This window comes from Mesoplodon mirus, assembly GCF_964341445.2.
Source record: "Mesoplodon mirus genome assembly, chromosome: 3".
NCBI lineage: Eukaryota > Metazoa > Chordata > Mammalia > Artiodactyla > Ziphiidae > Mesoplodon > Mesoplodon mirus.
This window is the reverse complement of record NC_138978.1, coordinates 59501181-59515926: the sequence shown is the minus strand read 5'-3', so window position 1 is coordinate 59515926 and position 14746 is coordinate 59501181. Positions and strand designations below refer to the sequence as shown.

Below are 14746 nucleotides of genomic sequence, written 5' to 3'. Positions count from 1 at the left end.
ACTATATTAGATGACATTAATAGTCAGATACATGTACAGGTACATAGATTGAATGAGACAAGTGTGTCGTATTGATGTCTCAAACCAGTTGATGCTTTGGGCAAGTGATTTTTCCAAACAAAATTAAGTATAATCTTTCCTTGCTTTACGCAACATTTTTAATCCCAGAAACTTCAGTGTATATGTAATACCAACTTATATTCTAGGCTCAGAAAAGTATAGAGGGTTTTCACTTACGTCTTCAGCAAAACATCTGAAAGTTGCACAGGACAAGAGATTATTAAATTCATCATTAAATGGAACAGTCCGGAACATTGCAGGACATCTATCATTTCTGGTTTCTGCCCAGTGAATGCTGCTAGAGCCCCTTGCATATTTCTAGTATGTTCCACAGGAAGCAGTATTGTGTCCAGTTGAGAAGCAATGGCATAGTCCAGGCTCTAAACCCAGCTCTATCTCATGCTAGCCGTGAAAGCTGAGAACTCACTCAGCCATTTACAGATCACCCCAACCAATATACATCGTTTGCCCAACCTACACAGTCCCAAGCAGCAAGGACAAAAATCTTGAAAGAATTTGAGTCTTCTCTAAAAGTAGTCATGGTTGTTAAAATTAAAAAAAATTTTTAAAAAAACATTTTTGGATTTCCTTGCACTTACTTCATTTTGAATTACAGATTGGGGGATGTACACCATAGTGTTTTAAATATTTAGGGTTTAAAAGTCTGGATCTGACCATATTCAAACTCCCAATCAGATTCTATAATAACTTTCAGGAAAAAATCAAATTCTTTCAGGAATCAGTGTGCTCTAATCCTAGTTTTACCATGTTAAAATGTTATGCATAACTTTATTTGCTCACAAAATGTCATGTTTTGTTATTTTGAAATAAAACATAGAAAAATAATAGAAAAATTGAAAAGAGAACTATTTGCCCTAAACTGTTGTAGGAAAAAAAAATGTTTCCACCCAAACTTTCAAACTCTCCACTCCTATTCTTTCGTATCTCTGCTTCTAAAACCTTGTTGCATAAAAGAGAGAACTTACAAAATAAAAGGAAAATTTGCAGCTGAACTTAGAGTTAAAATGCTTATTTTCCAAATAAACACAATCTAGAAAAATACACAAAAGCCATCATTTTTTATGGTTCACATTTCCCTTTTTATAATAAGTAAATTAATTCTAGCAATAAATGATGTTGAAGATTTTATTAAAAACTCTGCAATTTTCCCACGCTACTTATTCTCAAAGCCCTTGCCTACCATGTGAATGGTTTTGAAGGTAAAATTACCTGGGTTTAAATCCCGGCTCTGCCACTTACTAGCTATGTGCCCTGTAAAAAGTTCTTAATCCATTTCTTTACATGTAAAATACCCCCAACCTTGCAGTGCTGTGACAATGTGTAAAGTACCTTGAAAAGAGCTTTTCACATACTACTTGTTCATTAAATAGGAGCTACGGCTGTTATTATTATAATTAGCTGTCATGTTTGCCAATACCTACTTATTAACTCATTCAACTATTTTATTCTGAGTTGCCTCACACAGAATTTTTTTTTCTGCTTTGCAAAGCATTTTGAGATATGCTGAGTAAATGTCAGACAATGGCTTTTGTGTTTAAAAGCCTCACTGGACTGTCTTAAGACAAGATGTACTAAAAGGAGAAAAAAGAAAGAAAGGCATTTATTAAACCACAGCTCAACGTTTACAGAACACTAGTCATGTGATGGTAGCTTATAAAAATTCAGTTTTTTGCCTACCAACAGCCTGATGCTTTATTTGTCCCTGTCAACCTCTTAAAATTTTACCTGGTTCTTGTTTTCAGGGAGAGTTGACTTCTAAACAATGCACAACATTTTAATAGTTTTCCTGTGGTACTTTTCAGCACAAAGACTCTAATTTTTAGATATTTATGTTTCATATTCAGGTCACCAACTGGCACTTTGGAACCTACAAATAGCTCTCATGGTATAGTTACCACGGTCACATGTTCTCTTCAACATGCTCACACACCCCACCTCACATCTCACACTCAGCTGGTCCTGTCAACACACACCCATCTCCCAGCCCTGAAAGGATTCTTTGATCCCTAAGAGGTTAGCTTCGAAGGGCCTTGGGGGAAACACAATAATTCATAACCTATTTGGGGTCTTAGACCCCTTGGAAATTCTGAGGAAAACTACTGACATTCTCAACATACATAAACAAAAATGGACTGCATTTCATAGACTCCTTGACAAACTAGGAAGCTGTGATTGATTTCAGTGTTTCTCAAACTCTTTTGACTGGGATTCACAGTGAGAAACAGATCTGACATCAGTACAGCCCATATCTACATACATAAACAAACATAAACAACTAAAACAGAAGATACAGGAAACAATTATTTACACTTACCATATGCAATGGTTTCTGATATTTTCTATTCTATTTCATCTTTCTAAAAGGTTGCTTGTGACTCACTAAATTGCTTTCTTACCACCCACAATCTGAAGAACAGTGATCTGGTCTAACAGTTCTCCATTTTAGAGATAAGGAAACAGGTCCGAAAAAATAATGGGTATTGTGTTAGGTCACCAATGAGTTAGTGGCAAAACAAGCCAGAACCTAACCATCCTGCCTTCCAGCCAAGGCTCCTTCCAAAACAAAGTGAAACAAAAATTCTAAATACCAACTCCCCTAAAAAAGCAGCTGGGGATTTGAAGCTTAAAGCATCCTGCCTGATACACTGAGAAACTGGGAGTGTTTCAATTCCAAATGGTGGTGAATATTAACCTAACATGAGCCTCCAGCTCAGGCAGTCTTAACTTTTTCTAAACCATGCCCCTGGCCTAGCATGACATGGCACATAAGCACATTTTTTTCTTTCCAGAAACCTTTTCTCCAGCTACTGAAAATGACACAGAAAAGGCCAACATTCTCCCTGAGTTTATTTAAAATATTCTGATTACACAGACAGGTTTTATTTGTCCATGAGAGCTTGGCTTAGAAACAGCAGTAGACAGGCACTCTTTGCATTTACCAGGGCCATGCAAATCTGTTTTCCTCCCCACTAAGGCTGCTTAATCAAAATTTAAACATCAAAACCGCAGAGATCGCTATGTGGATGTGAATGATCCAGAGCCTATTAGACGTTGATCTACCGACACCAGCTACCCCAAACCCTTTTAAAGCCTCAGTTATAGTAAGTGAGATTGCTTAACAGCCTTCATCACAAGCAGCATGATAGATTAAAATACCAGCCTTCCTACTGGCATCAGGCCTTGTGTGGTTTTGATCTGTTTGGTTGGTTGCTTTTTGTTTTTAATATGGAATAAACATCACTGTCCATTACAAGATGAGAATCTTATAACATGCCAGAGAGTGTGGCTGAGGACTAGGCTAGTGATGGCCAAGCGGGCGGCCCTGCATGCAGTTAGGAGAAGGCCTGGGACCTGGGAGGTCTCACCGATGAAGAGAACCACCCAGCTCGGGTGTTGCGGAGGGTCGGTGGGCGTAAGCAACCTCCTCTGGTGCTGTGTGCCAGCCTCCACCAGAGCACCCGAGCCTGGTGCCCAAGGGCAAAGTGCTGGGGCCTCCTTAAAGCAGAGCGCGCTGGGAGGAGAGAGAGGGGTGGAAATTGCTGCAGAGAGGCTTGAGGTGAGATCAGCGAACGCTGCTGGGGAAAAGGGAGGAGGGCAAACCCTAAAATTAGCTGGGGCGAGGCAGGGGCTGGGCCAGGCTACGCGGAGATGGCTCGGCGGCTGCCCCGGAGCTTTCCCGGGAGCCCAGCCACCCTGCGCCTTCCTCCTGCGGCACGACCAGGAGCTGCACCTACGCAACACCACGGAAGGGCTCCTTCCTGGAAACACGATTGGGGAACGCGTGTAGCCTCCCGAGCCTTGGGATTTATCGCTCCTCCCCCATCTGCCGCAGAAAATGTTAAGGACCCTCGGAATTTGAAACCCCAGAATCCTCCAGAATCCTTGTTGCTGAACTTAATATTTATTTGGCTGGCTCATTTGAGAGACCTGTCCTTTCCTGAGTTTTCATTTAAATCCGTTTCTCTCCTCCCCCATGCCTCAAGCGGAATTGGGGGGGGGGGAGTGCGAAGGGGGGTTGTTACCAGGGACCTAGGGGATGGAAGCTAGCAGAGTGGGGGGAGTTTGCATCTGAATATCTCTCTGCAAGATAAACACTTTTGAAGGTCAGTGACGGCTCCCCGTTGGATCCTCCCGAAAAGGTGAATGTTCATTAAAGGCTTCTCCCTCTACATTTTTCTTAAGAACCCAAACTGTAAAAGTCCGAAGTATTTCAGATATTGCAATTCCAATAATGCACCGGAAACCCATATATTAATTAAGTATTCTGAACACCTCCAAAATAAAAGGGAACTATTATAAGGAAATCTGTGAAATGTAAATATGTGTTATTCAGCCAAGATTAAATGAAGAATGCAAAAATGTTATATTTAGTAGCACAAAAACAGAAAACTGAATGACAATATTTGGAAACCAGAAATCAGTTATTTTTAAAAGTCATGTTTATTATTATATACTAGACTTTTTAAATAATATATGCACACTAATTTTAAATCAGCCATTTAATATACACTAAAACATGTCCATGGAGTGACATCTTATCCCTAGCCTCTTTTACCTCCCCTCTGCAGTCGGCCCCTTACCTTTATTTTCAGAATCTTTCATTCCCTCCTTCCTCCCTCTGCTGCAAAGGAGCAGGAAAGTCCGGCTGGTTCTGCAACCCTGACTTTGGATTTGTCATTCAGACAGTCAGCAGTCTTGGGGGAGAAGTCCCTCAGCCGAGGAGCACCAGGCTCTGATAACTGCATGCAAGTCAGTGTGCAGGGGTTATAATTTTGCTTATGCTGGAGCAGAAAGGATGGGGAATGAAGACAGACGTAAACACAAATTCTAAAACATGGCATGGAACTGGATCTGGAGCCTAGGCTTGCCTTTCCTTGCAGTAGGTTAGGGAATCAACTGTTTAGTGCCTCCTTGGCTCTGGAGAGATTTGATTCAAGTTGAAAGAGGACCACGTGTGCCGTGCACCAAGCTTATGCTCAAATGGAGACCTTCACTTTGGAGGGGGATTAAGAGCCCTGTGCTTGTTTCCTCTTCCATATTCATTCATTCAGCAAACACTTCTTTTACCTCTCTGTGGACCAGGCTCTATGCTAAGTACTGCGGACAGAACAGTGACAGGAACCAGCCCCAGTCCTCAAGCCACTCACCAGCTGTTACAATGCAGAGGCATACAGTGCCATCCAATGACCTCTGTCTGCTGAATGGACCTGGGTTATTGAACCCATTTCACCCAGGTGTAAGTTGGTACTCAAGGCTTTAGTGATTGGTTTTAAGCCACTGGATGGCTGAGACAGAAATGGATCTGTGGAAGCCAGACCAAACCCCCTCTCTGTTAGACAGCAAGGGGTACTCAAGCAAATCTTTCAGTCATCCAATGCAAGCTTACTTTCAATTATTACATACCTCAGATTCATTCCTTCATTCATTCACTCAACAACGGTTATTTGTGCCAGGCACAACTCCACCTGTTAGCAATTCAAGAGTGCAGGAAACAGACCAAGTCCCTGCTCTCGTGGCTATCACATTTGGGTGGGAGGATTCAGACAGGCCATAAACAAACAAATATAAACATATAATAAATGGCAGTAAATGCTGTGAAGAAAAATGAAGCATGATAATGAGGTAACAGAGCTTCCATTTTAGATAGTGTGGCCAGGGGAGGTGCCATTGAACTTACTTTATGGAAAATGAATCAGAGTCATCACAGTCCCTTCCAAACATCTTCACTTAGAAATTGTTTTTTGAGTTCCAAACCCTCACAACTTCCTCTGCTCCAAGTGCCCTCACTGATGGGTAGTGTTTATTCCCCAATATACAGACTGGTAAACTGACATCCAGAATGATTAACTGACCCAATCCAGGACCTCACTCACCTCCAAGTTGGAAGAAGAGCAACAAAAAGAAATGCACCAACCTGTTGCGCTCATCCCCAGAAATTGCTGGGTTAAGTACAATATTGAAAAGGAAAATTTGCCAGAGTAGGAGGTGAGATAAGAGGGTTGAAGACCTATCTCTACCACTATTACCTGAGTGGCGTAGAGCAGGTGATTTAACCTCTCTGGCACCAGTTTCCTCATCTGTAAAGTGGGGCTAATCATCCGTGCCCTGTGCATGTTCCAGGCTGTTCAGAAGATCAAAAGGGAGAACAGGGCCTCCCTGGTGGCGCAGTGGTTGAGAGTCCGCCTGCCGATGCAGGGGATACGGGTTCGTGCCCCGGTCTGGGAGGATCCCATATGCCGAGGAGCGGCTGGGCCCGTGAGCCATGGCCGCTGGGCCTGCGCGTCCGGAGCCTGTGCTCCGCAACGGGAGAGGCCACAACAGTGAGAGGCCCGCATACCGCAAAAAGAAAAAAAAAAAAAAAAAAAAAAAAAAGGGAGAACAGATGTGGTACTTTGTAAACTAAGTTCTATACAAGTGTAAAGTATAATTATCAACATACTTGGGCACATTAAGAGAACTAATTGCTAGTGTTTACCTGCTCACTACTGCAGCCCGAGAGTCAAATATAGCTATAGAGCAAAAGCTTGTCGTGGCCACTAGGGGTCCTGGAGTTGATTTCTAGCTGCCACAATTTAAAGACTCCCTTAAAGTTTGGGGAAATTTTATTTTGTTTTTGTTCCCATCTTTCCTTGACAGTGGATAATATCCTTATGCTCATCCTCGACAACTTAAGGCCAATGAGGAAAATCTGCCTTCATTGGAACTCTTCACTGGCCACCAAATGAGCCATGTTGGCCCATAAACCACATCAAAGAAATGGGCATCTCCATCTCCAAGGACCAAGGCCAGGGCAGCCAAAACGTACCCAGTTAGGAGCACCTTTAGGGGCAGATAGGGTGAAGAAGGGGGTGATGAGAAGACACCATCCGTGTACTCCTTCATCCAACAAATATTCATTATGCCAGACACTGCTCTGAAGACTGAGAATGACACAGTGCTGAACAAAACATTTTGTCCTCAAAGAGCTTGTGGTCTCAGAACAAGAGGTTTCTACAACGTATGCTGATTTACTGAGTTAGGCCAAGGACTGGGTCTGAATAGTAGGGCAAAGGCTAGAAAGCAGGAGAGACCAGGTTCAAACATGGGCTCTGCCATTTCCTGGCTCCTAGAGTAAGCTGGGATACGTTCCTGCACCTCTCTAAGTCTCCATTTCCTGATCTGTAAAATGAAGATACTAAAGGCACCTACCTCCTAGGGTACGATGAGGCTCAAATGAGTTAATGCATGTAAAGTACACAGCACAAAGCCTGACACATAAAGGGAGGGCTCCATAAATGCTGTAAGACTAATATTATCACCTACTGACCTGGATCAAGTATACCCCTCTGCACTTTAGTTTCCTCATAAAATGCAGAAAATAATAACTAGTTTATATGGCTATTGTGAGAATTACATATCAGGAAGAAGATAAAGCCCTGGTGTAAAGGATTAGCTCACCCCCTGCCAGGCTCACTCCAGGCCCTTTTTAATCAAGCAGGCTCCCCAGGAAAAAAAGACAAAGTCTGGGAGGAGTAAGGAAGTGGGAGAGAGCCTGCCATTTATGTTAACAAGGAAGCAATTTTTTTACAAGAGTATGATCATTTCTAGGGTTACCTGCATTTTACTCAACACTGTATTTTGAAAAGTTTCAAAATACAAAAAGTTGGAAGAATTGCATGGCAAACATCTTCAAGTACATTTTGCTAAATTTGTTCTGTCACATAGATGTTCACCTTTCTATTCATCCTTAATAGATTTTTTTAAATTAAGTTGAAAGAGATTTGAAGTCCTCTTCAGATAAGAAGAGCCTTTATTTTCCCTCATGATACAAATTTTACAGAAGCCTTACACTGCCTGATTCTGTGGCCATTCCAAGCAGGGTCAGGTGAATTCTTAGAAGACTTGTCTTGCCCACAGTAAACCTCAAGGCCACACCCAGTTGAGGGACAAGGATAGACTCAAGCCTTGGAGCCTTCCAGAACAAGGCACTGCCTCATGCTTCCAATAAACTGGTACCAACAACCATTATAAACATCCATTAATGGAAATGATGCTCCATCTCAATAACCGGGTTTAGGGAAAGCTTCAGGCAGGCTCCACTGGCCACAAGTCCCTTCACAGCTCTGCACAGTCCTTGTCTTGTTGGATGCCACTTCTGAGTCATTAGACCAGTGAGTCATGCCCAGCAAGGGAGGCCATCTTGAGAGCAAAACCAAAGAGAATTTTCAAGAACAATGAGTGACACCCTGAATTGAAAGAGAATAAGGCTCTTCATTGTCCTAGCAAAACAAAAATGAAAGAAAAAAATGCTGCTGTTACCATTGTGGGTTCAACTTCCCAGCTGTAAATTTTACTCCGAAGAAAAACTCAGCAAAAAAAGCTTTTTTGTTCCCTTGGAAATTTGAGAGCAGAAGAGACTGGGGGGATATTTCTCAAATTGGGCAGACCTAATGGTCTTTCGGTAACTTGCCTGGACCCTCTCTTCTGGATTAGTCATTCATTTCCAAAACATGCCAGGGTGGGGTGACAGGAGAATGACTTCACCTGCACCACCACATTCGGCCTCCCCCCAGCCATGCCTGTCTGGTTTGCTCAGAGCATCCAAGTGGCCGTAAGCGAGATGAACTGGAGTGAGAAAACTGCTGACTGGGGGCTGGGGAGGGGATGGGGGTTTGTGATTAGGGTCACCGCAGAGAAGGGCAACATGACTATAAGAAAAGCTGGGGGCCTCCCTGGTGGCGCAGTGGTTGAGAGTCCGCCTGCCGATGCAGGGGATACGGGTTCGTGCCCCGGTCTGGGAGGATCCCATATGCCGCGGAGCGGCTGGGCCCGTGAGCCATGGCCGCTGAGCCTGTGCGTCCAGAGCCTGTGCTCCGCAACGGGAGAGGCCACAACAGTGAGAGGCCCGCGTACAGCAAAAAAAAAAAAAAAAAAAGAAAAGCTGGGTGTGCTCCGATGAAGCCAAGCCACAAGGCAAGGGGAAGAGAATTAATACGTGGAATACCCACTGTGTGCCAGGCAATCTTCTTATCATCATCACCATCCTTTTAAAGAGAACTTATTTGCCAAGCATGGCCTTTAAAGCGAGGACTTGCACAGCACACTGCCTGGGTTTGGATCCCAGCTTACTAGTTGTGTAACTTTGGAAACGTTACTTATCCGTTTTGTGTTTCCGTTTTCTCATTCACAAAATAGGGACTGTAAAACAGGGTTATTGTAAGAGTTAAATAAAATTAAAATATTCACAGGTTTAGGACCACGGCTGGCACACGGTAAGCAATGCATGTGCATTAACACTTGCCAGTCCGTATTTTTTAGATGAGAAAAATGAGGCAGAAAGAAGAAAGGAGACTTGCCAAAGGACACATAGCAAAGAAGTAGCAGAGCCAGGATATTGCCTGTCATTTACTTCTCACAACACCCCTGTGAGGGAAGTGACATCATCTTCCTTCTATTGATGAGAGCTTGGAAGCCCAAGAGCTTAGTAACCTGCTCATCGCACAAGCTGGCAAATGGGAGAGTTAAGACTGAAAAACCCACATTCACTGTCTTTAAGGCCTTTGCACATCCCACTAGGCCAATGGCTCTCAAAGGTTAGCACACACCAGAATTACTGCAGGGCTTGGTAAAGCACAGGTTGCTGGGTCCCACCTCCAGAGTCCCTGCTTTGGTAGCTCTGAGGTGGGCTCCAAGAATTTGCATTTCTAGCAAGTTCCAGGAGACACTGTTGCTGCTGGTCTGGAGACAACCCTTGGAGAACTACCACTCTATAATCAGGCACCTGTATGCAGAACAGAGGGTAGGAGAAGGTATGGGGCCTAAAGGGTATAGGTCCCACTCCAGCAAAGGGTTGGCTACTTCACAGAGCCTAGCAAATATATTTTGCATTTATATGGTCCTTTCATAGTTATGATATCATTTATCTTTCCAATATCCCTAGGTAGTGACCATTATCTCCATTCAATGTGATCTGTTTTTAGGGACATATGGCCAGAAAATGGCAGTAAGAATAAACCACAGGTCACCTGACAAGTGTTCTGTCCTTTCCTCCAGATAACTAGTCCTGGAAAGCACTACCTGAGGATAGAGACTGACTCCAGGTCCAACCTGTGTCATCCCAGGGAATAACTGCAGTTCAGGAAAAGGCACTTCGGCCCACCAGCGTTTGCAGGAGGCAATTTCTGGGGGGAAGAGCTCAGGACTGGTTTTCTACCATCATTTCAAGGACTAGGAAAGCCTTCTACTCACAAAATACTTCCACCAACTATCCACTCCCTTCTCTATAACCTAAAGCTTTGATATTTGACGTAAATCTGGTTCTCTGCAAAAGCTGGAAGCAATTTAGGGGGTTAATTTCTACTGGACACAGCTTGTTCATTTAGAACAGCTTGCATGGTTAGTCGATTTTTAAAAGTTGCTTGGACATGTAAACAGGTAAATCATTGGTATCCAGAATATTTCAAGAACTCCTATGAGCAGATTTAAAAAAAAACATGAACCACCAAGAAAAAAAAAATGGGAAAAGACATAAACAGGCGTTCACACATGTCTTGGTCATACATGGCCAATATTCATGTGAAAAGATCTCCAGCTTCATTATTCGTCAGGGAAATTCAATGTAAGAGCACCATGCAGTACCACTTCATACGCATCAAAAAATTCTGACAGTACTGAGTATTAGCAAGGAAGTAAGGAATCAATATATACATCCCAGAGGATTCATTCATTACTTAACCATTCATTCATTATTATCCAATAAATAAATAAACATATTTATTGACTGTCTTCTATATTCAGGATACAATATTAAGCTGAACAGATGCCAGGGGTCCCCAGAAGCTATGCTACTTCTCATCTGTAGCCTCCTGCTGAAAAAAAAAGGAAGGGAGGGTAAAAAGGATACTGATGTAGAAGGCCTTCTGATTGGTCCAGAAGGGATTGCGGCCCCTGAAGAGCTTCCAGCCATGTTTTATTCCCACCACTCATTGAACTTTCCATATTTGGGGTGTGATCATATGTGCAATATCTGGACTAATATTAATAAAAATAACAACCACCACCTTGTGAGCTACTATGTACCAAGCACTTTATATACAATAACCCATATAATCATCACAGGAACATTATAACATAGGAATATCATCCTTATTTTACGTATGATAGATAACTGAGTTTTAGAAAGATTTAGCACCCTGCCCAATATCACACAGCTTATTAGTGTGCCACTTATTAGTGGCAGATTCAAATCATCATCTGTCTGGCACCAAAGCATATGATTGTAGATGCCCCAAGTGATGTTGACATCATCATGAGAAATTCAGGCCAACTTTAAGAAAAATTAAATAAAATTGGGATATGGATTTCATTCACTGCATAATATTTATTAATTTTATTTCTTCCCTCCATGAGTATAGATACTGGAACGTGTTTATTTTCTGCCGATGTGGCAGAAAGGAAGCTGTGTGGGTAGTCAGGCCTGAATTGGCCACACACCAGTCCTATGACCTCTTGCAAGTTACTCTGTCTCTTGCTTCACTTTCCTCATCTACAAAATGGGGGAAATAAATACCATCTGTCCTCCCTCCTTCCAGGGTTTGTTAAGATCTAAACAAGACCTTAGGGCTTCCCTGGTGGCACAGTGGTTGAGAGTCCGCCTGCCGATGCAGGGGACACGGGTTCGTGCCCCGGTCCGGGAAGATCCCACATGCCGCGGAGCGGCTGGGCCCGTGAGCCATGGCCACTGAGCCTGCGCATCCGGAGCCTGTGCTCCGCAACGGGAGAGGCCACAACAGTGAGAGGCCCGCATACTGCAAATAAATAAATAAATAAACAAGACCCTATAGTTGACCTACTCCATAAACTGTAAAGTATCATATAACATAAGACATTATAATGGCCTCATCTCCAGGTTGTAGGGAGGAAGGGGAAGTAGGGAAATACAGTGATCTGCCAAGATCCTACCTAAGAAAAGAGAGGTGTGGCGTGGCAATGGGCCCTGGGTAAGCCATGGGTGAACTCTAAGATGGGAACAAAGAAGAAAAGAGAGGATGGGTGTGTACACAGTATACACCTGGGCTTAAAAATTATAAAACTAGAAAACGTATTCTAACCCAATTTACTGAAGTGGGAATATCCATTTATTCCTCTTTTGTAAAACATTCACACAATACCTGGAATAACACTGTGCATATAAGTATCAGTCAAGGAATACTTGTTGCAATTACCAATCTATTCAACCACTCAGGCAAGCTAAAGAAAAGGGGTGGTCAGCCTTTAGACCTACTAAGTTTCCGCAACAGTTCTTGATGTAGTGTGGAAGGAATTTAATTGGCGCATTCACTAAAAGTAATAACACATCCTTTGAGAGCCGACAAGATGACAATGCCAAGCCACAGAGCCTCCCTAACCATCAACAATAGAAAAGCTTGTTTCTAACACAGTATTTGTGTTGTTTCTAACACAAATATTTGAAAGATAATTATTTTTGCTCTTTGTCAAATTTCTTTTTAGAATGCTTACTGTGTGCCAGTACTTTACAATTATTAACTCATTAATTCATTTAATCTTCAAAACAACCCGGGGGTGGAGATGGGGGTGATGCGGCCCTGTTGCAGTCTAGCTTCTGCCCTGGCTCAGGTCGGCCATTTTAGAACTCAAGGCATGTCAGCCTCTGAAGAACCCTCAGATGATGGAAACAGACGAAAAGGACATGATAGGACACACAGACAGACAGACATAGACACACACACACACGCACACACACAAACACACACAAGCAGACAGGTATCTACAAAGTACCCAGCTCTGACTTAGCCTGGTGGAGGATGCAAAGATGAAGTGGATGAGAACCTGCCCACATGGAATCTATAATAGCAGACGAACAGTGACAAATGCCCTATGGCTGATGAAACACCAGCAGAGAGGTTACAGGTGGCACATACCCCAGGAAAGGCTTCACAGAGGAGATGCATTTGTGCTAGTCCTAACGGACGGGTAGGAATTGGCCAGGCTGAGAGACCAAGGCATGGCCACTGCAGATAGAAGGCAATGAGCCAGCAGATCGTGTCACGTCCCTGTGCTCAGAACATGTTAGTGGCTTCCCAGCTCACCTGGAATAAAATCCAAACTCCTCATCATATACTATCCAGACCCTGACCCAGGCCCTGCCTGCCTCACTTTCCCCTTGCTTAGCTCAGGCACACTGAGAACCTTTCCACCTGCTATTGCCTCTGGCAGGAAGCTCTCCCCTGGCTCCATGCTGGAGTAACTCCGAATCAGTCTTCAGGCTCAGCTGTAATTGCATGGCCGCAGAGACGCCTTCCCTGTCCACCCCCCAAGTACGCTAGGGCCCCTCTACCTTTTTTCCTCTCCCAGCAGACGATCTGATTCCTTCCAAGCACACAGAGCAATCTGCAATGGAGACTTTTACCTATTTGACGTGTGTAACGTCTGTTTCCCCCTTTAGAAGTAGTTCCATGAGCTGCGGCCTTGCCTATCTCGTTCACTCCTGGGCCCTGACACACAGGGGAGCTCGATAAAAATTATGGAATGAATGAATGCAGTGAGTCAGTGACTGAATAAATGTGAGTTAAGGCCCTGGTGAGGATAGGGTGGAATGTGTCTGGGAAATAGTTAATTGTGACTAGAGCTTACAAGATAACAGATAGGTTGGAAAGGGGGTGGGTCCAGATGGGGAGGACCTCCAAGGCAGACTTGGGTGCGGATTAAATCCCCCAACGGATACTGCATTGCAGGTGCTGGCCAGGTTTGGGGGGGAGGGGGATGCAAATGTTTTCCCGAGGCACCCCGGATTCCCTCTGTCCAGAGCCAAACGGACAGACAGGGACTTGTGCGGGAAATTAACAAGCTGCAACCACCTGGGCCAAGGGGAGATGCTTAACGGGTGGAGGGGGAAGAAGGGACTGTCGTCGAGCGGCCCCAGGGGAGCTTGGGGACTGGTGTACTCCCCGCGGCCGAGGGTCAGGGAGGAGGGTCGCCCAGGCAGGGCCAGAAGTCCAGGCGGCGCGGCCCCCGCCCGCGGCCCCCGGGGGCCAAGAACCCAGCGGGAGATGCCGCCTACGGCAGCGGCCGGAGCCACCGCGGCCGCGCTTCAGCGGGAGGCCGGCGCCCGCCGCTCGTGGTAACAGGTCCCGCGGCCGCGCCCACACTCACCCTGCGCCGCCTTGGAAGCCGAGCGCGTCCGCCACAGCCGCCGGGTTGCCTTCCACGGCCGCAGCGAAGAAAACAGCCTCCGGCTCTTCTTGCCGCTCTTCTCAGTTGCTCCCATCTGTGCGCCCGCGCCCCTCCCCTGCCGCCCGCCGCCCGCCGCCCGCCGCCCGCCGCCGTCCGAGGATCGCCTCCCGCTTCCCCGGCCGCCGCGCTTCTGCCAGGTGCCAGGCAGTCGCCGGGGAAGACGCGGCCGCGGGGGGAGGAGCTTGCGGCCGGATGCGGGGCGGGGAGGGTGGGGACCTCGCTCGCGCTGAGCCTGCGGGTGCGGCCGACCGAGGCGGGGACGCTGCAGGGATGCGCCAGCCGGGGGAGCGTTCAGCCCCTGGCAGCTCACAGGTGAATGCTTTAGTCTTTCACCCTTCGTTCCGGAGATGTCGACGGAGTGCCCAACTACTGCTAGGCATCATTAATTAACACGAACCCCCCTGGGATGTGCACTGATTTTTTTTATCCCCAA

General features: G+C 45.1%; 1 protein-coding gene across 1 annotated transcript in view; it reads right to left on the bottom strand.

Moving 5' to 3' along the window:
- DNAJC6 (DnaJ heat shock protein family (Hsp40) member C6) overlaps positions 1 to 14464 on the bottom strand; it is a 153564-nt gene extending 139100 nt beyond the window's left edge. The window contains exon 1 of the mRNA XM_082613100.1: positions 14233 to 14464. Within this exon, the coding sequence (XP_082469226.1) occupies positions 14233 to 14347 (115 nt within the window). The 5' untranslated portion in view covers positions 14348 to 14464. The remainder of the gene's footprint in view (positions 1 to 14232) is intronic.
- Positions 14465 to 14746: the final 282 nt, after the last annotated feature.